Here is a 26,373-nt window from a genome sequence, read left to right on the forward strand (position 1 = left end):
AAAAATTTTTAAAATAATTTGTCATAAAAAATTATTGACAGTAGAATTAAAAAAATTAATTAGTATTCACAAACCTTAAAAGTAGCTTTGCCAGGATGATAAACGTCTCCAGAACCGGAAAGACCCCCACGTAAATGTCTTGAAAGTAAATTATAACGACCAAGTGGTTTCCAAATATCTTGTCGAATTCCCAGTAACTCTGGATCCCTAAGAAAAAAAAAAAAGAAAATAAATAAAAAAAACGTATTATGAGCTTTGGTTTAAAAAATATAATTTACCCTTTGATAAATCTTTCTGTTTTAATTTTTCCATTATCGTCTTCGACGGCGCGTACATAAAAATATGTAAACTTAGTCATGATATGACAGATTTAATAACAATAAAGCATCAGTCAGTTGAAAGCTGTTTAAACTAATGCAGCCGGATGAAAAGTTACACTCAAATCTTTGTGAGTTTCAACAGAGGCAACACTGCTTTTACATATATATTTAGCTGCTCACAATAATATACGACGTTTTTACACGCTTCCCAAGCTTATCAGATTAATCTTAATGCGAGCCACCGTTTTAAAGCTTAGATTTAATTGGTATTTAATAACTCGGGCCAACTCAAAACTGGGCGCTATTAGCAGCCCCCAGAACTGTCTAAATTAATAATAACAATTTTTTTTTTTAAATACATCCCTTTATTTAATATTTTATCTTACAATATGTAGGTACCAATGAGCTATTTACGAAAATATATCATTACAATATAAATATTAAATAATAAAATAAAAAATTCTACTAATCGTCAACTACGAAAAATAAATTCATTAAATATTTATCTACGTCTTGTAATAATTGTTATAAAAATTATTATTATTATTATTATTACTTTTTTTAAAAACTCAATTTATGAGAAAAATGTATAATGACATTTCTATAAATCGAATAAAAAACGCAGCATGTTAATACTTTGGGTAACAAATACTTGTACCATATTTACTTTAAAAATTTTTTTTTGCAAAACAATATCAACTACATTGATCATATATATATTTTTTGTACGAATTCTTATTCTATTCTACATAAATCTACGATTTTATTTAATAAATTGTTTACGTTTAAATATTACGCTTTCATTAATATTTCCGTCCCACATTTATTTACACTATTTATTTATATTTTATCATCAGAGAGCCAGTCTCTTTAAAAATTTGATAATTATACAATATATCAATATCCTTATTTTATATTTTTAAAAGAAAGACAGATTTATTTTTAAATAAAATCAATGTGATGATCAATTTTATTTAAATCAGGTAATGCCCCTCCAAGTAAACCTCGACTGGAAATTATTTTAAAATTTTCAAAGTTTTTAAATATTCCATTTTACAATCAATATATATAACAACATATGGAATAATAATAATTAAAATAAATTGGAACATCACAGAATAGTTAAAATTATCGAGAATTTTTTTTTTCAATACATCAATTACATCAATTATTATATAGATATTAAATCCTGTTTATAATCAATTACACTTATAAATTATTGAGCCAATAATTTAAATAAAATAATTCGTGTGTGTGGAGTGAAATAAAAAAGAAAGAGAGAAATTTGAATTATCCAAATTTAGAAATACAAAATAAAGTGAATACCGAATGAAGAATAGGCGATGAAATCTAAAAATAATTTGCATGGAGCGTAGTTGGACCAAGAGTCTGCATTAAAAACAGAACACCGGTAAGATTAATATAAGTATTAGTATTTATTATTTATTATTACTGCGTCTTTCAATTGCTCGTTTTAAGAGGCCGCTTTTATTACTTGTTACAAAAAAAAAATCTTTAGAACATTAATACAAATGTACAGGGCAAAATAATCTAATTGAAAAAAAAAAAATAAATCACTGGATAAAAAATGTAATTATATTTATTGAGTAAATTTGGTGGTATATAAAAAGCGGAAGTTGAGTAATAAAATAGTAATTGAGCTATCACAATTAAAATATAAATTAAAAAAAGTAAACAATTATAAATAAACTAATAAATACTTAACGATGTAGATTACTATGATAAAATATAAAATATTTAACAATGATAAATAATAATAAATATAGAGTATTATCTTTGGCATTTAATTAACAATTCCAGTTTTACTTGCGCTCGCGACAGTCTCAAATAAATATTCAATTATTTGTACAGTAAACTTAATTAAATTAAACCTCGACAACAAAATTTTTTAATGCATTGAGCTTTCAAATTTAAAAATAAATTACTGCGTACTTAAAATATATATGTATACTTTTTTCCGTGCTCAAGATGCATAAAAATGAGCACTTAGTCCATTATTTAAATTATTTAATTATAAATACTGAATATACACTTGTCTGTTACAAATTCCAGACAATAATCATTATTATTATTATTATTATTATTATTATTATTATATTTTTCGATATTTATAATTCATACAATCAACATTTATTAGTAATCATCACCTTAGTTGTTTTAAATCGATTCCTCATTTAATTTATTTATTTATTAACGAGGAAGTACAACTGTTTATTAAAGCTTCATGTCGAATTCAACGACCATTATTTATAATTAATACGTATATATATATATATTTATATCATATATTTACCCCGTTATTCCAATTTATAACACGAAAAAAAAATAAAATTACAAAAACAATTTGTTATACATTGGATTTAAACAATCATATATATTTATGTTATAAACTATATCAACTTTAATTTTATGTTTTCTCATGATAATAGTAATAATATTTATTATTATTACTAATATTAGTTTTGTTTATGCATCCAAAACGATTTATCGTCTTGGGCTACACGATTATGACACACAATATTCATGTAATGTGTCTATTAATAATTTTAAAAGACACGATTACTCAACATGTCACATATATATTTTACTCTTTTCACTAATATAACATACTGGTGAGCTTAAAATTTTCATTTTTCACGCTAAAGCTTTACTATGCTTACAGCAAACTATTTTAATAAATAAAACAATCAGTGGGAAAATTTCATTTATTTGTCTAACTGTCTTTCTAAATTTCCCACTTTTTTTAAATTCGACAATTTTTATTATTATTTATAAAGCCACACAATTAATGAAGTTACTCATTAAATAATTATCATATAAATCTAAAGTTTCCTTTTTTATTTTTACGTATTAAAACTCGATGATGTCGATCTACAATATAAAATTGGACACTCATTTATTCATATTTATATATATAAATTTTTTTTTCTCTGCATAGTATCGTAAAGAAAGTTCAGGTAAAAAATTGTGACTTCAATACTATTAGTAATTATATTTTTTAGTTCGTCATGTTTATGTTTTCTTAAATGAGCGTTTCTTCGGAAGAATGTCTTGTTACGCTGTCATACTCGTCGTAACAATTGATAATCATTATTGGCATTGATATTGATCTCATTAATGGCCTTTTTGTAATGTGGGGAGAATGTTCTCGTCAGTCCCCAGTAAACATTTCTCAGCAGGAGCACTCTTCTTCTCTCGGCAATTCGTGTCCTAATGACTCCTGTTAAAAAATAATTCAATTTTTATTATATTACTATTAAATAAGTAATCAAATAATAAATTACCTTCTTCATTTCTAAGCTATCAGCATTACTTAGACGTGGTGGTGCTTGAGAAAATGATATTTTCTCATATGGAATAGTTCCACGATAAAGTGTCGCTGGATCCAAGCTCAATGTGGCTTTCAGTGCATTCTTCTTAACAATACCATTAAGATTATTGGTTGAATTATTAGGACTAATGTTTGTGTGGTTTGGCGATGACTTAGGTGTGTTTGGTGATGATAGTCCAGTGTCTGAAGGAGATACCGAACAAGCATTTACCAGTGAATCGGAAATAGTATCAGTCGTTGTACTTTCACCATTTTCAATTGGCTTCTCAAATTCTCTTCTCAACTCCTGTTCATTTCGCATCGATTTTTCATTCAAACTTTTGTCATCATTAAACTGCTGCTTAATTATCTCCTACGTAAAAATAGATAATTAAATCACTACTAATTAATTAAATAAATGAAATAAAATTTTTACCTCATTATAAATATTTGGTGACTTGTCCTCTGACATTTTACGTATCCTCATATTCTCGGCATTAACTTCACGTTCTTTTGGCTGTATTAATGTCGTTTCTTGAATAATTTCACCCTCCAAATCATCATTGTGTCGTAGAGAAGCGTAGACGATCCCCGGTACAAATCCTATTTTGTAGGCACCGGGACGAAAATTAGTCCGTGGCTGCATGTATCCACATCCGTCCAGCTGTGCAGAAATCATTCAAAACCTGAGAAATTTCAATCAACTCTTGCTGCCATTTTCATCATCTCATTTTCGATGTTATTTTTCTATACCTAACGAACACGTAAATAACAAATCCGTGAAACTGTAATTTTATTTGCTTATTTATTTATTTTTTTTGTTAGTTCCACGGATACTGATCCTAAACCTATCTAACTAAATGACATTTCATAGTATTAACACACATTGGCACTCAGTAATCAAACAAAATAATATAAACTTACATTAGAATGTACGTTAATGCATTCTGTCTCTGGATCAGGTCTCATAATTGTAATCTCCCTATCACAATCAGGCAGAATGTCATAATTTGGCATCGGATGATTAGTAACATCTGGATCCTGTAGACAGTATCCTAGTCTCTCGACGATAGTAGTGAAGCTTGGTCGGCCTTCGGGTCTTGGATGCCAACACTTGGCCATAATTCCATAAATAGGATCAGGACACTCGGCTGGTTTCTCTAGACGACCGCCTGACTGCACCATCGACATTACTTCTCTATTGGAGCATCCAGTATACGGCATGTAACCAAATGACATAATCTCCCAAAGGAGTACACCGAACGCCCTGTGAAAATGTGTATATGTGTTTACTAATTTAGTATTCCCAGAGCTGATGGTAGGACGGATAAACCCGGATGATGGGTAATGAAACATTCACAGTTCCGTGAATTACTTACCACACATCAGTCTTTGTACTGAAAATACCATCTAAGAAACTCTCTGGTGGCATCCATTTAATGGGTAGCATAGCTTTACCACCCTTTCTATAATAATCACTACGATATATATCACGTGCCATGCCAAAGTCTGCGATTTTGACAACCCGACCAGGCCCTTTGCAAGTCAGTAGACAATTACGTGCTGCAATGTCACGATGAATAAAACGTGCATCTTCCATGTATTTACAGCCACTCGCTACATCATGAGCGCAAATAATTAAGTCTCGCATTGTCAAATTTGTCGGTCGGTCCTGAATAAATTATAATTATTATTATAATTTTAAATTAACTGTAAACATGAAATCTAATAAAAAATTACATACAGGTTTTGGTCGTTCTTCACGTAGAAAATTTTTCAAATCCCCGCCAGCAAGTAATTCCAAAATAATGTAACGTGGATTTTTATCGAATGAAATTCCAATAAATTTAACGATATTCGGATGATCAAATTTACTCATAATAAGTGCCTCCATCATAAAATCAGCAGCTGCTTGGGATGTGGTAACCGCTGGTAAAGTTTTAACAGCAATCTGGGCTTCTTCATTGCGAGTATACTTATAAACACCTTGAAATACTTCACCAAAAGCTCCTTGCCCAAGTGGTTTAACGCAAGAAATCGATTCACGCGGTATCTGTGGCAAGTCTTTGATACTGTAAAAGTTACCAGCAAACTCGTAATTCGGATTGAATTCAGTCATTATGGTATCCGATACAACTGGCAATGATGTTAATTCAGTTCCATTGCCGAACATAACTTGTCTACGTCTTATCAGTGCTTTTTTATTTTGATATCTATTGTAAAGTATGAAGCACAGTGCAGAGAAAGACACTGCCAATATAAAACAAACGATAATCAATATTATTTTCATCGTCTGGTTGGTGAGATCTAATTCGTCGGCCACACATGAACGTGAGTCGTTGCCAAGCTGCCATCCTGGTGGACACAGACATCTTGTCTCACTGAGATGTCGATCCACCGCAACACAACGGAAATCACATCCACATCCGCTGATAGCCGGTACAATGATAACTTGACCGGGACCAGGATTGTATCCCGATCTGTATGCCGAGTGAATGAGTTCCGAGGCAATATATGAGAACCCACCTTCGCCGTTCGTTGAGCTTTTAATGCCCGTAGTCCCGCCAATGTAACCACCCCCGCCTCCGCCAGTTCGACAACCTCCACCTCCTCCGCCAAACCCTCCATCGCCATGGGTTTTATTTTTCTGGTGACACCCTACACCGCCCACGCCTCCTTTCATCAGTGATTTTCCCACCGATAGCAATCGCAAATCGTGGGTCGATGAACTATTCCATCCACCACCCCCACCACCCGATCTTTCACCCGGCGTTAATTCAAGTAGGAGATTTTTATTGTCTGCAAAAGGTCCATGACCATGTTGGATTCCATCATCGACAAATTGTCCGAATCCCAGTCCACCGCCACCCGCAGCGATCATCAGTGGCTGTCGCTCTCCCGTTGATTTAACGGTAAATATATATGTAGCACCTCCACCACCACCCCCACCGTTAGTCAATTCAATATTTTTTACCTCACGTATGGCAGATTGCATCCCAACAAATGGTGATTCATTACCACCGCTGTGAGATACAACACCGCATGGATTATTCATTATGCCCAAACTTTTAGTGCATGCATCTGTTCCCGGTTGTCCGACTAAAAAATATAAAATCTGTCCCTTTTCAAGCTCAATAACTCCGCGTACTAAAGCTCCGAGAGTGCTGCCCATTTCTCCCGATCCTCTGCCCCCGCGTGCACCCATCGCTATCAATGTATAGTATCCGCCGCTGGGCACCTCCCACTTTTGAATTCCCTGATTATAATCATTTTGGGTTGTATTGACACGTAAAAATGCCGGAACTTGGACTTCTGATTCTGTTTTATTATATTCGCGCGCGCACTGCTTTGTTGTCGGTCCATAGCGCCCCGTTGCGCCGCATGTTGTTATTCTCATCACTTTAAACAATATAGATATATATTTATGTTAGTAGTGACATCAGAGAGAGAGAGAGAGAGAGAGCTAATTATGTCTAAAAATATATTATAATATTGGCAGTAGCTAATGTTGCTGTATGACGTACCTGTTTCATTCACGAAATCAAAGTGCTGCTCGATCGAATGCTCAGATTCTATTACTGGGCTGTAATAATTAAAATCTCCCACCACGTCCGCTGGTACTCCTGCGATACAATTAATTAATTTTTTTTATTCTCTATTCTCCATTATTATTACTATTATTCCCATTTTTATGTATTATATTATATGCTATTTATAGATTAAAATTGATTTTATACGAACCAATACCAAAGCACTCGGGACTCAATGAAAAATCATCAATAGCGACATCAGCTTTTGCGGCGTAGCTTTTGCTTGATTCAAATTGCAAAAAATATCGGTATCTTATGTCAGGCAATGTTACTACTTGATTGTACCAGATATCATTACGATCACCGTAACTCCACCACAATCGCTTTGAATGATTTTGATGCGGTTTAAGTTGTATCAAATAAAGCCCCAAAGATCCACTGAATTCACCGTACTGATGAAAGAAAAACCGTACTTGACATGAATTATAGTATCGGCTTTTTGGATCAGCATGATAAGGCGGAGTTGGATTGAATATCGGGCTATTGATAGTGGCGCTTTCACCCAATCCGTGATTTCTCGATGAATTCACAAATGCATAAGTACCTAAAATCATCATAAAAATGACATAAGTTTAAAAAAAAAGAAATAATAACAATAATAAAAATTTGACACCCACCAGTTACATTACGATATGTGTGGTCATAACTGGGACCAGTTCTTTCCGTAGGTGTGCTGCCTTGATGTAAAGTCCACTGCAAAGTTTTATTCGGCGCGTTTGCCCACCCACACCAGCCGTTTTCAAAATTACACCTCGCAGTCTCTGGCACTTTGTCTGAATTTATGAATATAAAAAATTAAATATATCGATTTTAAATTTAAAAAATTTATCGTCTCTATTTAAAAAATTAATTAACTAAAGAATTTAATATAATGCATACCACACTCGAGAATTTCATCTTCTCCTTCTGCACAATCCGGTGTCAAATCACAAATTCGTGTTTTATTTATACAAGATCCATTTTTGCAGTGAAACATATCCGGTGTGCATTTATTATGAACATTATACGGTCTAGATTCTGCAGACAAAGTTATGAACGCAATAAGAGAAAAGTAGAGAGGGAGTTTAACGTTGAAATACGATCAATAGTTAGTTGATGAAAGAATAATAAAATTAAATTACCTGGAAAACAGTCATCCAATCTTATATTATCAATAGAGAAACTGGCATTGTTTGGAACATCTATTTCAAGACCAACTCTGTACGGTTGGCTAATAGCTCCAAGTTTAAGTTCCGTAATATTCCACCTACGCAATGCAATCGGGTGTTTATCCTCACTAATTAATTACTATAAATAAGTATATAACAAACTAACTACTAACTTTGCGTCATCGTTACCCGGTCGTTCAGAAGCAACAGAGGTCGTGATATTATTAGACATAATAATGAGCCGTATGATTCCTTCATTTTTCATCTTAATTTGACGGGTCGCAAATTTAAGAAAACACTGTGACCCAGTGTGTGGTATAAGAATCGACCAAATCTGTCCAATATCAGGGCCATCGAGACGTAAATAATGTCCAGCGGTGTACTCGGTCGCGTCATTTTTCGATACGATTTTAAAGTTTCCCGTGTAGTTCCAGGACCCGCATGGAGCTTCGAAGTCACAGTGACCCAAAAAGGGCGGTGGCACGCGGTCCTCAGCCAAAGCAGCTTGCAGCTCTTTGATACCGCGCCGCGGCTCACAGTCACCCCCAACGATGCAGTAGAGCGTTAAGAGTAATTTAAACAGAAAACATCCGTCCCGCTTTAATATCTCCCGTCTACGAAGATATCGCGGAGAACGTGTTGTGATGGAAATTTTAATAATTGAAGATTCCTTGCTGATCATCACTTCGGTTTCAATATTTAGAGTCGTCTAGCTGGTGGTTCTCTGCAAGCTTACAATTTTTTTTTTAGTGAGCACATTCCCAGAGGATTTATAATCAGTCGTGCATATAATTTTAGTTTCATGTAGGCGCTCTGTTAAAGTCACAAATGCTCGGAGATTTACTCAGTATTGTTATTGTTGCTATTGTTGCTGTAGATTTGTATTGTTTATTCTCAAGCTATAGTCATAGTCAAACGCTCAATTGTCATACGACAATGAATCAACAGTATTGACGCTCCATAAGTTGTTTACTGTAAATAAACAGACACCATTAGTGATCATTCAAGCAGTAATTATCATTTAATTAATAAAAACAATATTTAATTCAAAATTATTCATCCTACTGAATAGTTTATTGTTTTTACTGTTATTAAGGAAGCGCGAGTTAATATTAAATAATTTATTCAAGCAAATTTAATGTCTTGAGAATAAGCAAATTGTATATTCGTTGATCTAAAAATAAAGTTATCTCGCTTATATTTTTTTTTATATATCATTTAACTATGGATGATGTTAGCTTTTCTGTCAATCAGTTTGACTGATACTCAATATTCTGTAAAATTTCACATAAAATTAAATTGTTGCTCAAGGGATGATCACTTTATCTTAAATTCACTGAATCATGTCCATTGTCCCATTTACAAGCTGATCGATACTTTTATAAACGAATAAAAAATTTAGACACATATATGACTAAAAAGTTATTTTTTATACATATATATTTTGATGAAATTTAAATGAAACAAATTTAAGTTATAATTGATTTAAACTCAAACCGCGTAATAATTCGCGGTCTTATTGGCTTTTGTTAATTTCCGTTCATTGACTATCGACTGATATAATTATGTGTCACTCGCAAAAGTATATTAATTATATTTTTTTTTTTTGTTTAATCATTATTATTATTATTAATCCGTAGTGATGAAAAATGAAATGTCGAGAGCTTTAAAATCCCAGGATTTCCTTTTTCCCTCGTCGACCTCATTCAAAAGAATTTAAATTCAACATTTTCCCTCATTAAAAAGTTCGTATGACGTCGATAGTTTTAAAAAAAAATACCGCTATTTTATTATAAAATGGGTTTAAATCTTTTTTATCATAATTATCACAAATAATAATAGTATTATAAATGTTAAAAAAAACACGTGTCTAGACTGAACGATATTTTATTATATTTCCGGTATAACTATAGTATGCATTCATGAGATTTGCGGTCTCAGTGTGTTGAATTGGTACATGAGATGTGGTAATAGTCGTAATATCCGGCCTAATCCTATCCCTCGTACTGGGTAATCTTAATATTAGTCAGCAAACCAAAGACTATGCAACATACGCGACGTACAAAGGAAAATGTTAAAATAATAATAAAACAAAAACTCAAGCTTATGTGTATGCGTATAATTTTATTTACGTCATTCAGCTTTTAATTTTATAACTCGTACCTAAAATAAATTTTATTTAAAATAGAATAAAAGGATAAGTGTCTAAGTATAATATTTATATGATACGTGATAAGATTTCCCTCCATATTTATTTTACTCTCTATATATATATATAAAAATATAAATATAAATGAATAAAGTAAATCGTGCGAGTCTGGATTTATTTCTATAACTCAATATTTTCATAGTACAGCTAGAAAGTTATACTACGACGAAGGGAAAAGTTAATACCGGAGAATCCTTCAGCATCATCGGAAATGCTTTAACTATTTCTCCAATATCCTGTAATTTCCTCTTTTATATCTATCTTTATATTACCGGCATCAAACTGCTTCGGAATAATTATTAGACGAGAATAATAATAAACCTGGTTAAAACGAAACGTTTAACTTTTTCAACAGCCTCCGTACGTAAATAAAAAAAATAGTAAAATTCATCTCAATCTGTTTATTGCTCGTGATAAAAAAAAATGCGAGTATAAGTTATAAAGATATTTTTTTTTGATGAAAAAACTGATGGGTAAGTTATTGAAAAACAACAGGATTGAATTGTGTTATTATCATTGATTATGTATTGCAAAGTTGGTACGTCCACGCCTACGCAAAATTCATCCCGTTAATTTGATACATCCAGTGAATGATTTGAATCTCTTCAATAAATATGACGATACAATTGATTACTCTCAATAGTAATTCAAGTTATCCAATATAGTTTGCGAAATAATTTATTTATCATCGATTGCAATTACTGTTAACCATTTAATACTTTTTTTTGTTTTTTTCTATGCATAAAAAAAATCTTAAACTGATTTCGGAGCGTGATGGCAAGAAAATTAAATTGATAAGCAATTAATCAATATTAAGTAATAAATGGTAAAATAAATAAATTAAACTCACCCTCGGTTATTAATGTACATGTTGTTTAACGTAAGATTTATTGATGTTATTTGAATAAAAAACACTGTCACCACAAAATAATAAATAATATATAATATAATTTGTATTTTCTATTATTACGATAGTATTGACGTAATCAAACGTGCTCAGTCGAAAAACTGAAACAGTAAATCAAATAAATAATCCATCATAAAAGATTAATAAATGTGCGTAGTGATGCTGCGTTTGCGGCAGTACACCATCACTACCACCGTAAAATATCCTCACAGACTAGTTGCTTTTTTTATTTTTTATGTTTTTTTGTCTTTGTTATCAAACAGTGTGTACATTACATGAGAGAGCGGAGAAAGAAAGAAAGAATGAGCAGAGAGTCAAGCACAAAAGCACATATTCGATCGATGCTACACCAACGTCCGGATAAGCTCTTGGTTGGTACGGTCTTCTATCCTGTTACAGCATCCAGCATGTTTTCGTAAAGTTATAACTCACGTAAAATTTTTTATTACGTCATAATCACTTTCTAATTCAAATTATTGCCAAACATATAATTTGGATTAATAAATTATAATGAAATTCTAAAATAAGATTTAAGTTTTGGATAACAGTGAGTTCACTTAGAGACCATCAACTAGTCTGTTTCGTCGTTCCGCGTTGTTTGGACAGCATCCAAATAATGCTGGCCTCGCGCCTACTGTAGCTTTCGGAGAAGTAAAGATATTGCCGGGTTTAGGTGGACTCCGCCCCTGCTGCTCTCAGAGATAGGATTTTAACAAGAAGCGCAGACGCATTCCCCACACATCGGATGCTGTCTGTATTACGTCTTCTAGTCCTGTCCTTTACTCCTTCATACAATATTATACGTAATAACATAACCGTTATGCACATGTATTTAAATTCTATTATTACGTTTACTCCAAAAATACACACGTGCGATTTACCTGCTCTGTTGCTGGTAATTATAAATCGTAAATTCGAGAAATAATCAGCGGCAAACTTGAATTTGAATAACAACAAAAGAATTTAAATTTTTTTAAACAAAAAATCAGCGGAAGTTGATATAATTGTTACATTAATTTATTGTTTGAATTCATGCGCGTTTTTAAATAACAAATTTAGAAATTAAACACGTATTATTATTTAAGTCGCGATCGTTCATTAGACATTACTTATTGTAGTGCGCACGTGCCGCGAAATTCACATGCGTTTTGTTTCGACGCGAGACTACATAAATTCAAATTTTATGATATCACGATTGACGCGTTTCTAGAGGCCGTTGAGCCCTTATTCTTTCTATTTCAAAATGTACAAAATTTTTGAATTTAACATTATCTTTTTGACGTAAGATCTACGGTCGGAAAGTAAGAAAGTCAATTCTGCGTGATCGGGATCTGTGTAATGAACAGCCGCTCAAATTTTTAGATTACTCGCGCTTAAAATAATGTGCGCAGAAATACTGCACCTCTACATTTGTGTATGCACGAAAATTTTCACTGGGTCTGGATTTTTTACAGAAACTCTTAGACGACGATCCTACTCAGAATTAATGCTCCAGTTGGGTGTTTTAAAACCTCTGGAGTATCAGACGTCTTCTGGATGAATGCTAACACACCTTGTTTTCAAATGACAGCGTCCATTTTTTGTAAAAATGGAATATATAGAAAATTTAAATTCATAATTAAATTTAATTAATAGAAATAAAACAACAAAAAATATATAATTAATTAAATTATACTCGTAGCGTGACTGCAATGCAAATCTACGAGACAAGTTTTCAAATTTTTCCGAGTATATTGCAAGCGCCCCAGTGCGCCGAGCGGAGAATCCGAACAGACCATAAAGAGCGTAAACACACCCAACACGCTCAAGCGACAAGTGGTTGGCCTATTCAAAACGCGAGCTCTCCACCTGATGAAAAACGCGGGAAAGTTTGTTGGTGTTAACGTTGAGTGAGTGTCGCGTGTAATTGTTTATCAAAATGTCGATACGTTTGCATATTAAAAAGGAGCACATTGAAGGAGTTAAAAATAGTCAAGTACACTCGGTACCATGTAAAATACGCAGTACTGGACCAGCAAATGTCTCGAAATATTTTGTTCCGTACATTAGAACAACTGACAATGCTCGTAAGTTTATAGGTTAGATATTTTTATTTGTAAATTAAATTATTATTTATTATTTCAAGATTTTGATGTTTCTTTTCGTGGATATCCACTTCATGGTAAAAAACTAAGTGTTCCAAAGGGTTACAAAGGAATAGCATTTTTTGAAAAAAATAAACCTGTTAATCCTGATAGTCAACGTAATTTTAATTCAACGGAATGTTTTACGGAATTTACTTACTGGAACTGGGATAAATTGCCTTCAAGAAATGATGCCTTTGATGCTGCCCTAGATTGGGTCGAAATCGCTGAAGCTGTAAGTACCTTTAAATTATCATTGGTAAAATTTTTTTATTGATCATTTATAAAAATGTGAAAAAAAAATTAACAGCTCCACGCACCAATTGAAGAGTCGAGTTAATAGTTTATGGGTTTATTTACATAAACTGCTGTGCCTTAACTATGAAGATGAAAATATTTTTTAAATACCAAATAAGTTCTTATCGATGTCATTTTTATTATATCTAAGTATTGATTATTAATTAAATATATAACTACTGAGTAAGTAAATTCAGTTAATTATTTTTCAAGTGATTAAAAAAATAAATACAGAGAAAAAAAATTTTAATTGAATGTTAATTTAAACCAAAAAAAATTTTTTCATTTTAAAATAAATTTTTTTTCTCAGTATATTATAATGATTACGGATCGGCATTAATTTTATTATTTAATTTCAATTACATTCTACATTTATAATTATTGATACATGATCTTGTGTCAAATAAACAATTTTTTATTTCAAGTATCACGGGATGGCTGGCATTGGTCGCATTAATACTATTACAAATCATCCAATAATCAAATTTTAAAAATATCTAAAGCAGTATTAAAAAATCTACTGAATTATCAGCTTATTTATTTATTTTTTATTAATAAATCTGACCACGTCTCTAGAACATTCATATCTAATCACAAGTCTTACGAGTTATAAAATCCAGATGTTGGTAGTATTTAATTTCGTCAACTTATAATTATAGAATTTAAATTAAATGCGTTTATTTATTTCACTGATGATCATAATTAATGAAATCTACATTGATAATTATTGGACTTGCTAAAGATAAACGCTCCCTATACTATATTATAAAATTTGTACAAAAGTTATTGTTAGTATAATGAAATAGCCGTTAAAAAAAAAACTTCGATAGATACTTCAATAGTTAGACTTTATTTATAAATATAGATGCAGATGCATAAATAAATCTAAACTACAAAAATAATATATTGCACTACTGCTTTATCGAATAAAATCTTTAAATGTGCGCAGTAATAACGTGTGTATTGATAAAATACAATTTTTATTTTCGTTTATCAATAATTAATCAGCTTTATAATAAATAGTGATTAAATATCAGTCATTAAGATAGTTGAGGTCCTCTTCAGTCTGTTTCATTAATAAATAATAATAATAATTTATTATTTAAATAAAATAATATAAATATTTCTATATCTTAAATAGTCCGTTGTTTAAAATTATCGTTTACAAATTTATTTTGAATATAAATATTGATACCTCAACTATATTAAATGTATCAGAACATATAAAGCATGAGATTTATTTAAATATTTATTTACTCATTTTTATAATTATTCCGACTAGAAATAGTGAGTGCCTTAAAACTTTTTCTTAAAGTCTATCTGGCAAATAAATAAATATTTACAATTGAATATTATAAATAATAGTTATTAAATCTAGTGTGAAAATAGGTTTTGTTTAATTTTTATCACGTTTAATTTTGAATGTTCTTATAATGTGTAAATTTTTTTTCCTAATTTATCCTTTTTCTAAGAATGGCGCGTAATTTTTTTACACTGTACGTCCGAAATATTAAAACTCACATTACATTAACATCAACCATTTTCACATATTTCTATTTTATAAATAATCTAATTACTATTTAAAATAAAAAAAAAAGACAAAGCTAGTGTATTAAAAAATAATTTACGAAAAATTATTCAATTCAATAGCTTGGTCTTGATACTTGGATTGCTCTTGCTGCTGTTTAATAAAAGCGCTAAGACGATTCAATAAAAATTGTTTGTCGTGTCCTTCAAGTACCAGTTGGTTTTTAAGAACGACGACCATGTGTTTGTTGGCATCCGCAACCGCCCAATAGTAATAGAGTAGCAGAGAAAGAGCAATGAACGCGGGTATTCCGAATCCGGCAGTGCCGAGAAAAAATAGTGTCTTTTGTATCCACTCGGGGAAACGTAAGAAAGTTTGTATGACAAGTGTCCATACAGTATTGAGGCCACGAAATGGTCCACAGGATTTCGATGGTTCTATTTCAGCAATTGAATAGGCCACTGGACTTATCGCCAGTATAAATGACACCAACAGTACAAACATAAACATGGAGTTTGAACGACTAGCTCGATACACTTGACTTGAAGGTGTACTATTTACTAAACACGAAAATTTTTTAATATAAAACAAAAAGAAACAGCCGATTGTTGAAATAAATGGCAGTACTGGTACGAAAAACATACCAATCCAGCATATTGTTTGAGAGTAAACGATATCCAAAATGTGTCTTGGCAAATCAAATTCCTGTTCACCGATAAAACGTATAAATTTATTTTCACTGTGACGGGCAATCAGCGAACGGGGAAAATTTATAAAAAATGTTACGAAAAATTGTGTAAAAAAGTCTGTCAAATAGAGTTTAAAAATTTGTTGGCCGACAAAAGTCTCCCAGCATTGAGGACGATGATGAATTGTTTTGCTGACATGTCGTGGCAGTTCCTGATCATCCTCAGCAGTATCGTCAATTGATATTTTTTTGTAAAAACTTGTCAGCAATACGGCTAACGACGCAAGACGTAGGAAGACAATTCTAAATAGGGTTAATCTTACTACGAACAACGGATTGTAGTGCTCTAGAGCAACTAGATAACGAAATAGAAAAGGAACAACGACATTCAATCCGACAATACAGAAGTAGGGTAAAAATTCGTATATTATTTGGATAATACGTTCAATGGATATGTAAGAGGACGAATCGGCTTGCGATGAAACTGGATATTCGACTTTGTCAAACGAAAGTTCAATAATATAGTATATAAAAACACCACATGCACTCAGAACTAACATAACTAATAAATTAACAATCAAACGAACGAAAAATAATTTAATTCTCTCTTCGCGCGTACGATTTTGTCGTTCTTCCTCCAGTCTCTCGGCTTCTAAAAACGCTTTGATCTCATTGTAAAGCGCTTTGTGTTTAATCTCTGCGGCTTTTTCATTTTGTATACAAAAATCCCAACCGCCAAAAATTAAATTGCAGTACTGATAAAACTGTCCCTCACCCTCAATTACGCGTTCCTTGAAGCCTTTGGCAGCAGACCGTATTATCGCGACTAAACTAATCAAAGTCACGGCAATTATAGTGAATATATAAGCCAGCGGCAAATTGTAATACGAGCCATTGCCATTTTCACCGTAAATTTGATTAGTGTAAGCCCCATAGAATATTAATGTACGTTCTAAAATACCACGTGCTTGCATTATGTCAACAAATGTGTTTCCTGATTCCGAGGAATTCCAATAAGCTTCTGATGAGCACGACACACTAGAGGTATTGTTGCCAGTACAGGGCTCTGGCTCGTCAATTAACACAATTGTTGGTAATATTATGAACGAAAATATAACAATAAATAATGTTATATTGAGAAACATAAGCCACTTAATAAATAAAAAGTATGCAACAATTCCCATGCCAAAATTACCGCCGATTTTTTTAAAACTCGTGCTCCAAAGTTCCATTTTCGCGTAAGTTTCTTTCAACCGGGCTTTGAATTGTTGCCAGGCTTTTCTGCGCTGCCATTTTAGCTGCTCGAAACCCTGTAGTCTTAATTTCGTTGCATTCTGAAATTACAATAAAATTTTTAAAATAAGCAGAGAAGAAAAAAATAAATAACAAAGTATTGAAAGTATCGATTTAAATGTATAACATATTGTATGATATTGTCGTGTCGCCGGTCATTGTTAGACACAGATGGACAAAGTGGACAATGTGTGTTGTAACTATTACCTGTAGCTGTCGTTTCAATAGTATCTTTTGTGCCATACAAACAGGCATTGCTTTTATCTGCATTATTTCCTCCCAAGTACGTTCTTCATTAGATAAATTTTCAGATAAATCGGGCAGCATTGATACTGCGGTATCAACATTTGGCGCATTTGTTGACATACGTCGTGCTGTGCTGGTAGCACATCGTGATCGCGTGCTCGTACGTCTTCTGAGTGTTGCCTTTGGTTCATTTCTTATCCGTTTAGCTGTAGCTAAAAAATAACATTCAATATTTGTTAGTTGCTTAGTTATTAAGTTTATAAAGAATTAACTTATAATGACTTACCAACACGTGACTTTTTACTCGGCAACAGAGTAGCAATGTGGGACGGGTCACGCAGTGCTTGCTGCAAATCAGCTTCTACAGCTGCAGGATAACGTTCTTGATAAAATTCAGCACCAGCTTCCTCCCAGCCCTGTCCTTTATCACCACCACGTTTTTTCCTTTCACCTCCCGACATTTTTTGTCAATTATCAACTTACTTGATCTTCACTTAATTTATAACAAAATTACCAACAAAATACAACAATCACCAGCTCATTAATCGACTAGACTTCAATAGTTACTGTAATCAGTCTCAACCATAACTATAAATTTCTCAGTAAGTCTTAGACTCGTTTCTGATAACGTTTTGTTATCACTTCCGTACCCAGAAGTATTTGTCATTTTTCAATTGGTTTTTCTTTCTTCATCAATACTGATAGACGTCATGAATAAAAATTAAAACCTTGTCTTCATCAATTATTATTTATTAATGATAATAAAAAATGACACTATGATGGCGGAGACTCGTTGCCAAGTAAAGCTTGGAAATACATTTTCAATCTTCTACTTCTACCTATCGGTATATTTACCTCCACTCTCCACCTACATGTATATATATCTTTATACACTTATATCTACATACATATATATATGTACAGTAAGTTTATTAATTATAGATAAATAAAATGAAGTATGAAATAAATTTACATACAATTAAACCGCCATTAGATGTACACGTACGTCACCAACAAAAACCAATGATATCAGCCATCAGACAGGACAGACACCAAACCATCAACAACAAGACCAAGACCAAGACTGCTGGTACCAACACAGTTTACTTTCACACCGACATGGATACTTTAGTACTTACAAGGTATTGAACACATACTCCACCACATTCTCCACATACATACATACATACATATATACAATAAAGAACAACAGCTAAAGCCTACAGCTGATTCAGCTTGCATGGAAACACACCCCTTGAATTTTACTATAAATTTCTAGTTGTCTATGACTCTTGTGCTTGTGTATAGTAAATAAATGAACAATTAAAAATTAAAAAATTAATTATTAACCGTAAACACCATAAATAGTTTTAAAATTTAAAATAACAAATAATTGTGCCGAACAAATAACCAAGTGAACAAAATAGTTGGAGTAAATAAAAAAAAGGAAAAAAAAATGAACTGTTTTATGCGGACAATTGACACATCATTTTATTAATCACTGAAAATAATAAATCGAGGTCATATGTAATTGAATGGTAAGTACTGTGAACAGTTACCAAATAGTCGTGTACAATTAAAAAATAATAATAATTATTTTTATTAATTGATTACTTATATGTTTATATGTATGATAATATATAGACGTATTTGTGTTTGTAGGTTACTTCTTCTTGTTCTTCTATTGATATCGAGCACTCTTGACGGTTGTTTCATGGAGATTTATGATTTTTATTTATCTCCTGGTCTCAAGTTCTGCTCGTTTCTGTTGGTTAGCTGTCAAAAATTAATTAATTATAAAAATAGCTGGCGAATTAATTTAAATAAATTTTTCTAAGCCCGTTCATCGCAAGGTAACATAGATTTTTTTTTGCTATTTATTATTTATTTAATATATTTGCGGCAATTGCTCAGTTTAGTTTATTTTTTGGCTTTTTTTAAACGAATGTAATTTTTTTATTAAATACTCCAAGTAGTTGATGATAAAATGGCTTAAAAGTTGTAGTTTATTGTAATTAATAATGCTCAATGCTTAGTTAATTTAGGTAGTGTAATTATCTAGCGGTATTATTGCTTATTAGGTGCTCTGGATTTAAAAATATAGTGCTATCTACACGACAAGCGTACAAGTTAACTCTTGTGTCACTGTGATGTTTCAATCAGGTTTTGGCTGCAACCTTCCATTCCCAAGTTGTCTCGGTTATCCGCAAGACAGTGAAGAATTGATTCCCAAAATGGCTAGAGAACCAATTATTCTTAATGTTTATGACATGGTAAGCTTTATTCATCACATAAATTAATAAATAATTTTATTGATTATTATTAATATAATTTATTTATTTATTTTTGTATCTTAGTATTGGATGAATGAGTACACAACACCTATTGGCTTAGGAGTCTTCCATTCGGGCGTTGAAATTTATGGTGTTGGTATGTATTTAGCTGTGATTATTTATTTTAGCTGATCGTATTGTTGGGTTAATTTATTTATTTTATTTATTAGAATACGCTTATGGTGGTCATTCACTCCCAATATCTGGTATTTTTGAAATAGCACCGCGCGATGCTGATGAACTTGGTGAACAATTTAGATTTCGGTCTGTTTAAATTATTATTTATTATAAATACCAAATGCAAATTAATCACTTATCATTTATTTGTTTTATTTTTTAGGCAATCAGTCCATATCGGATACACCGATTTTACGGAAGAAGATGTTGCTAGAATTGTCACTGAATTGGGAAAAGATTTTCGTGGTGATCGTTATCATTTGATGAATAAAAATTGCAATCATTTTAGTGGACAATTGACTCAGGTATTTATTAATTAACAACTTGATAAGATAGATAATTTATAATAATATTAATGAATTTACAGATATTATGTGGACAAGAAATTCCTGGATGGGTTAATCGCTTAGCATACTTCAGTTCATGTGTTCCATTTCTACAACGTTGTTTGCCTAAAGAATGGCTGACACCAGATGCTTTAACTCATTCACTGAGTCATGTAAATCATCGCGAGAGTACACCACCTTCTGAGACTTCATTGTAACATTTGGTGTCTGATGATGGCAGCGAGTGTAATATTTTGAAATGCCGCAAGAGTCGTACGTTTTAGATTATTATTAATAAAATAATAAATACCATGCCAAGTAGCGTATCACCTGGATTATTTCAAGATGCACTTGCCATCATCGGAGCGAACCGTATCATGTTCGGATAGCAAAATTTTTTTTTCTTATTTTTCAGCGAGTAAGTAAATTAACGAAACTAAAAAGTAATAATAATGATAATGATAATGAATAATGAAAATAATGCCTTCCTTGCAACGTTGTATTTTTAAAATCATCCAGCGTAAACGTAAGCGATAATTACTTGTTAAACAGTCGAAGTTTAATAGTTGATTAACGAAGTAATAATAAATAAAATAATGATTATGAATAATAAGAAAAAAAAAAACATGCCTACAAATCAAAGTGATTAGGAGACTGAGAAATGCAACAATTTTTTGGATAATATTGAGACAGAAAAATTTATGTGCACGGAGATATTTCGCTTCCTGTTTATGAATGAGTGCATATAAATAAATAATAATAATAATAATAGAAAAATAATAACTAAAGTTCTTTCTCGTTTTTAATAAATAAAATGAAACTAAGGAGTAATGTAGTTGATGCTTTAAGATAACTTTGTATCAATAACCTTTTAATTATTGTGAAGAAATAGCATTCATAATAATAACAAAAATAATTATTATTATTACTGTAAGTGAATTTAAATAATTCACGCGTCCACTACTTTAAAACAATGTCAGTTGCGACTTGGAACGTTTCTGTGATGGACAAACGTCAGTAAGACACCAGATAAATTATTGATCGTTTTTTTTTTTTTAATTAATTTTATTTTCTGACTTGCACTCTATACTCAGTTATTTTTACCGTCAATTGTCTTACGTAGTTTTTTAATTTACAAAAGTATTTATTACAATTACTGTACTGTTATTTTAAAATCTCAATGCATTTAACTTGAGTCTCAATCACTCAGTGTTGTTTATACATTAAAATTAAATAAAAAAAAAAAAATAATAAATTACAGTACGCTGTGTATTGCGATTATAGAGAAAAATGTTAATTAAGTAATTATTCGGTTAAATCGTTGTCTGGCGTATGATGTTACAGGATTTAAAAAATTTAGTAAAATTATTAACGATTGAGTGATGAATGAAGAGGAGAATATGCATGTTGTGTAGACATTTTTTATTATTAATACTAATAATGACTACTATAATAATAATAATAATAATAATAATAATAATAATAATTAAATAATAACGATCGCCGTGAATTTATAATTACTTTTGTTTTAAAATTTTTTTTTTAATGTACTGTCAATTATATATTATTAATTTATACACGCAAAGCAAATACTAAAAAATTATGTTTATTTTTCTTATATCTCAATTAATTATAATACGCACATTATGATTATTGACTTTCATTATATTGAATTATTTTAAATTTAATGACAATTAATTTTTTTTTTTTTTTTTTATATTTTCACTGTAGTTCGATACAAATTAGCAATGTATCATTATATATATATATGGATTAAAAAAGTTCTTGAATTATTTGAATGATAAATTTATACAATTATACATTTATAGAAAAGGAAACAGAATAAACGTATTAGTTTGAATTGATAAATAAAATTGGAAATTGTTGTAATTATTTAAAAAAAATTTAGGTGTATTATCAATTATTTAATAATCAATTGAGTTAATATTAATTATATAAATTAAATAATGTTTACGCGAGTAATAAATTTAATTGTAGTAAATGAATCCGATATAATCATTTGAGTTTTTAAAATATGGGAGTATGAAGACTGCCAGTATGTAATTAAATTAAAACTATAAAATATTGAAAGCTGTAGTATTTTGACAATAGACAATCTACATTATTATTAACTAATTCACTTGTATTTTATATTGTAGAAATTAGTACATTATTATTATTATTTAAGAACTTTAAGAAATTAATCCTGAAAACTTATTGATTTTATTCATTTAATGGTAAGTAAATTTCTATTTATTTTTATAGACTATAGGATACCGCATATCCGGATTGAGTTTAGATAATTTTTACTGTAATTAAAATTATTTTCAAATATTTATTTCATAAACAAATAGTTCGCAAGTACGCAAAAGATGACATGTAATTGTCTAGATAATTTAACGTTAGAAAATTAGCTTTCGGATATGCGGTGACTTACTGTACGGATAATTTATGAATAAATTATATCACTACAGTCTTTTATAGTTGTTTTATATATATTTATTTTATGAGTAACGTGAATCAATATTTTATACGTATGAATAAATTGTCAGATAAATTTCTTTAGTTAGAAATGTATGACAAAACTTGTTCAAAGACACAACAGTTGATATAGAATGTTAATAATTAAAAAGATATTTAATTTATGAGCAGAGCTTGTGTAATAAAAATTATTATCTCAAACTATTATCACTGAGTCATAATCAGTCCATATTTATTTATCAGTATACATATATATCTTAAAGATAAAAATAGATTATAACAAAGAGTTTATTCACGCGACTGAATTATCGATTAAATTTTTTTTTACCAATTATCACTGACAATCATGTTCATTATCAGATAAAATTTTTAAAAAATATTTTATTATATTAGTAACAAATATAGGGGGTGTATATATATATACCCCCCTATATATATATACTCCCCCTATATTTGTTACTAATATAATATATTTTTCATATAAAATTAATAAATTGATTTTATCAGACGACTAGGTAAAAAAATGTATGTTTGATAAACATGATGGTATAAATAGAAAATATATGTTTAATATTTCTAAGAAATAGCATATTGTGTAACATGGGATGAAACAAGAGGATTTCAGACTAGGGTGAAGTTGGCTGCATTGGAACTTGAAATTTTAGTGTCAGTAGCTGCTCAGAAACAAGTTAATTTTAGACCAATGATGTAATCAACTAATATATTAAGCGTACATTGTGATTTGAAACTTAAATTTAAGCAGGAATAATAAATATTATTAATCAGTTACACTCATCTTTATAAAACTTATTTACAAAGTCATAACTATCAGACATACAAATAACATTAGTGTTCTGAAATTACTAATAAACAAATGACAAGCATACGATCTAAATTCATGAAAAAGCTTATGCAATATATATTATTATATATTTTTGAAAATAGTACTATCTATGTATTACATTTTTTATTTACAATTTTAAAAGCTATAAAATTTGAATTTTATTCGTATTTAAGTTTTAATCAGCGCCTCTATTAGAAATAATTAAACCATCAGATAAATTCGGGTGGCTATAACTATTTACAATATTATTAACCTCTTGACCTTATTCGCTGATATAAATTTCGGTACCAGGTACTGTTAGTTGACTTATTATTATTTACGAGTTTTCGGTCTTGTTGAAAATTTCTTTTTGAAGTGCATTGCTAGTAGGCTCTCTCGATTTTGTTTGATATCTCCATAGAATCTGTGTTTGATACGACTAGGGACGATTGCCTAGTAGAAAATTTCGTTTTAGCAGGGTATTTGGATTTCCGACCCAATGAAAATTTATGATTGATGACATATAGGCATTTCCATTATTAGAACTGATTATCTGGCGAGATTAAATTCTATCAGGATCATATTGAACTGAGTAGAATAGTTTCAGGACTAGGCTTCATGAAATAACACGCAGGGTTAAATTGCGCAGTATGATTTATATTTATTACAAAATACCTATATTTATTAACACGAACAATGTTATCATTTATGCCTATAAATGTATATTCTGCGGTGGTCTGTTTTCCCTCATTAGTGTTAAAGTAATGGAAATCCCAGTTTATCAAGCATTTAATGAAAAACAAACCTTATTGCAAGTATATATGGTCTATATTTCAATTAACAATAAATTTAATTAAAACTTTTCCTGCAGTTAGATAAACTATCCAAAGTTAAAATAACGTTAATTGTATTTTAACCCGATGAGTTATTATTTACAAGTAAAGTTCAATCGGTCGCGAGACCTCAACTAGTAATGGTGACTTCAAAGGTAAGTACAAAATATGTTTTTAATAAATTTCAATATTAACCGAGATATGAGTGGAATCTCACCGTTTATATATTTAGTTATCTAGTGTTTAAAATATTTTAAATTTTTCCAGGTTTATTGAGAAGCTAGAAACTAAAAATGGGGTCATATGAGCAAGAAGGACCTGATTGGATTAGATTGGACGATCCATTCTTTTTGACCGTGCAATGGGAATTTGTCAGCACAATAGACTGGCTCATAACAGTATTGCCAGTACGAGAACCGAAAGACTCAGCAGGAAAAACACTTTCTATTCTCGAGGTTTGTGTTTAAAGTTTTTATCTCAGTTCAGGCGAACTTTGCTGACCTAGGGTGATGTTAATTTCTCTATGTATTTCTTTTTCAGTATTTTCTATCCATGGACGAGGAGAAGTTCCGGGTCTTGCTAAAACACTGTCCACCATGGACGAAGCAGCACCTGATGGAAGCCCGGAGTCGGCGTTTGCAGAGGCGGTATAGCAGAATAATTAACTCGATCGTACAGGAATCTGACTTGGAATTGGAATAGATTTAAGACTAAATTAAACATATTATAATTTTGTATACATTTTAAGAATAAATCGATTAAATCAAATTACATCTATTCTTTGGTGCGCATTAAAATTATCTATACAAGTACACTGGATAAATCTATTTATATATTTTTGAACAGCTGCCTTAACATTTAATTATAAACGAAATTAAGTCTGTAATTATCTAGATTAACTTGTACCTAATAATTGAGAAAAATGAACAATCACAGTTATAATTACACATGTTAATTTTGGGTTAAGTTTATTAAATTATAACAAATGTCAGGTTTTTTATCACTATCACGTGTGCTCGAAGGAAGCTTACATTTTTTTCGATCTTTCTTCAAAAATTTTCATCATTTTACGATCTTCCATCTTGCAAGCGAGATCATATGGCGTCTCTTTTCCAAAGTTTTCAACTTTTACATCGATACCCGGCGCCTGACAAAGCCATTCAGCGAGAGCGTAATTTTTTTTATTTACACATATGTGAAGTGGCGTGAGGCCTGCGAGTCCTTCTTGTCCGTTTATGTCAGCTCCAAGTTGTAAAACAATATTCATCATGTCTATTGAACATGAGACGTTAGATGTTGCTATTATATGGGTGCACTGGGCACCCTTATAGTCACGTATGTTCAGTATTCTGGGATGTGATTCATCTAGCATTCCTGCAGCTCGCCAAAGAAGAGCTATTGAATTTGCTTGACAAGCCTCGTGGAAATACGTACCCCCCGACCCATTTCTGGCACTTAACATTTCGTAAAGATTATAATCTCTCATTTTAAAAGTATCACCAAAATCACTTTTGAATAAAAGCACGTTACTTGTGGCCCAGTGGAACGAACGAACTAGTCTGAGAAATCGCTTCCAATACTGGACGTATATATAGTATCGCATCATCGGGACCGAAATGGAATAACAATGTCACAGGTTAAATAAGCATCCAATTGATAATCGAGACGGTTAACAATTAGGTTTTTCCGGGACTTGTTATTGACAACAATAGGGTACTGT

General features: G+C 31.0%; 6 protein-coding genes across 11 annotated transcripts; 3 read left to right on the top strand and 3 right to left on the bottom strand.

Annotated features, from left to right (window-relative positions):
* Positions 1-2,569: 2,569 nt before the first annotated feature.
* On the bottom strand, positions 2,570-13,067 carry LOC103571904 (leukocyte tyrosine kinase receptor). 4 transcript variants are annotated; one of them, XM_053740687.1, is made up of 14 exons: positions 11,781-13,067; positions 11,449-11,606; positions 8,563-9,361; positions 8,363-8,487; positions 8,121-8,258; positions 7,859-8,014; positions 7,393-7,785; positions 7,176-7,274; positions 5,396-7,050; positions 5,031-5,323; positions 4,576-4,918; positions 4,088-4,315; positions 3,626-4,024; positions 2,570-3,561 (listed from the first exon to the last, which is right to left on the bottom strand). In XM_053740687.1, the coding sequence occupies exons 3-14, from the start codon at positions 9,069-9,071 to the stop codon at positions 3,514-3,516; spliced, it is 4,386 nt and encodes a 1,461-aa protein (XP_053596662.1). In that variant the 5' UTR covers positions 9,072-9,361; positions 11,449-11,606; positions 11,781-13,067; the 3' UTR covers positions 2,570-3,513. The 4 variants fall into 4 exon arrangements, with proteins under 4 accessions (XP_053596662.1, XP_008548464.1, XP_008548465.1 ...); XM_008550242.3 differs by having other exon boundaries at positions 11,449-13,067; XM_008550243.3 differs by lacking the exons at positions 2,570-3,561; positions 3,626-4,024 and having other exon boundaries at positions 4,187-4,337; positions 11,449-13,067.
* Positions 13,068-13,266: 199 nt separating this feature from the next.
* On the top strand, positions 13,267-14,064 carry LOC103571905 (ribonuclease H2 subunit C-like protein). Its single transcript, XM_008550245.3, has 3 exons — positions 13,267-13,571; positions 13,631-13,863; positions 13,939-14,064. The coding sequence occupies exons 1-3, from the start codon at positions 13,424-13,426 to the stop codon at positions 13,966-13,968; spliced, it is 411 nt and encodes a 136-aa protein (XP_008548467.1). The 5' UTR covers positions 13,267-13,423; the 3' UTR covers positions 13,969-14,064.
* Positions 14,065-15,239: 1,175 nt separating this feature from the next.
* Positions 15,240-18,746, bottom strand: LOC103571906 (transmembrane channel-like protein 7). Of its 2 annotated transcripts, none has more exons than XM_008550246.3 (4): positions 18,658-18,746; positions 17,967-18,548; positions 17,642-17,892; positions 15,240-17,475 (listed from the first exon to the last, which is right to left on the bottom strand). In XM_008550246.3, exons 2-4 carry the CDS (start codon positions 18,139-18,141, stop codon positions 15,550-15,552), a joined length of 2,352 nt encoding a protein of 783 aa, XP_008548468.1. In that variant the 5' UTR covers positions 18,142-18,548; positions 18,658-18,746; the 3' UTR covers positions 15,240-15,549. The 2 variants fall into 2 exon arrangements, with proteins under 2 accessions (XP_008548468.1, XP_008548469.1); XM_008550247.3 differs by having other exon boundaries at positions 17,967-18,580; positions 18,658-18,725.
* LOC103571907 (deubiquitinase DESI2) lies at positions 18,702-22,193 on the top strand. The gene is made up of 7 exons (XM_008550249.3): positions 18,702-19,218; positions 19,343-19,533; positions 19,762-19,953; positions 20,038-20,110; positions 20,184-20,277; positions 20,354-20,495; positions 20,558-22,193. Exons 3-7 carry the CDS (start codon positions 19,831-19,833, stop codon positions 20,732-20,734), a joined length of 609 nt encoding a protein of 202 aa, XP_008548471.1. The 5' UTR covers positions 18,702-19,218; positions 19,343-19,533; positions 19,762-19,830; the 3' UTR covers positions 20,735-22,193.
* Positions 22,194-23,395: 1,202 nt separating this feature from the next.
* LOC103571908 (conserved uncharacterized protein) lies at positions 23,396-25,431 on the top strand. Of its 2 annotated transcripts, NM_001414804.1 has the most exons (3): positions 23,992-24,808; positions 24,921-25,108; positions 25,194-25,431. In NM_001414804.1, exons 2-3 carry the CDS (start codon positions 24,947-24,949, stop codon positions 25,353-25,355), a joined length of 324 nt encoding a protein of 107 aa, NP_001401733.1. In that variant the 5' UTR covers positions 23,992-24,808; positions 24,921-24,946; the 3' UTR covers positions 25,356-25,431. The 2 variants fall into 2 exon arrangements, with proteins under 2 accessions (XP_008548472.1, NP_001401733.1); XM_008550250.3 differs by having other exon boundaries at positions 23,396-25,108; positions 25,194-25,358.
* A 44-nt stretch (positions 25,432-25,475) lies between these two features.
* Positions 25,476-26,276, bottom strand: LOC103571909 (NF-kappa-B inhibitor cactus). Its single transcript, NM_001414805.1, has one exon. It carries the CDS (start codon positions 26,257-26,259, stop codon positions 25,681-25,683), a length of 579 nt encoding a protein of 192 aa, NP_001401734.1. The 5' UTR covers positions 26,260-26,276; the 3' UTR covers positions 25,476-25,680.
* Between the last annotated feature and the right edge of the window lie 97 nt (positions 26,277-26,373).

This window comes from Microplitis demolitor, chromosome 7 (assembly GCF_026212275.2).
Source record: "Microplitis demolitor isolate Queensland-Clemson2020A chromosome 7, iyMicDemo2.1a, whole genome shotgun sequence".
Taxonomy (NCBI): Eukaryota; Metazoa; Arthropoda; class Insecta; order Hymenoptera; family Braconidae; genus Microplitis; species Microplitis demolitor.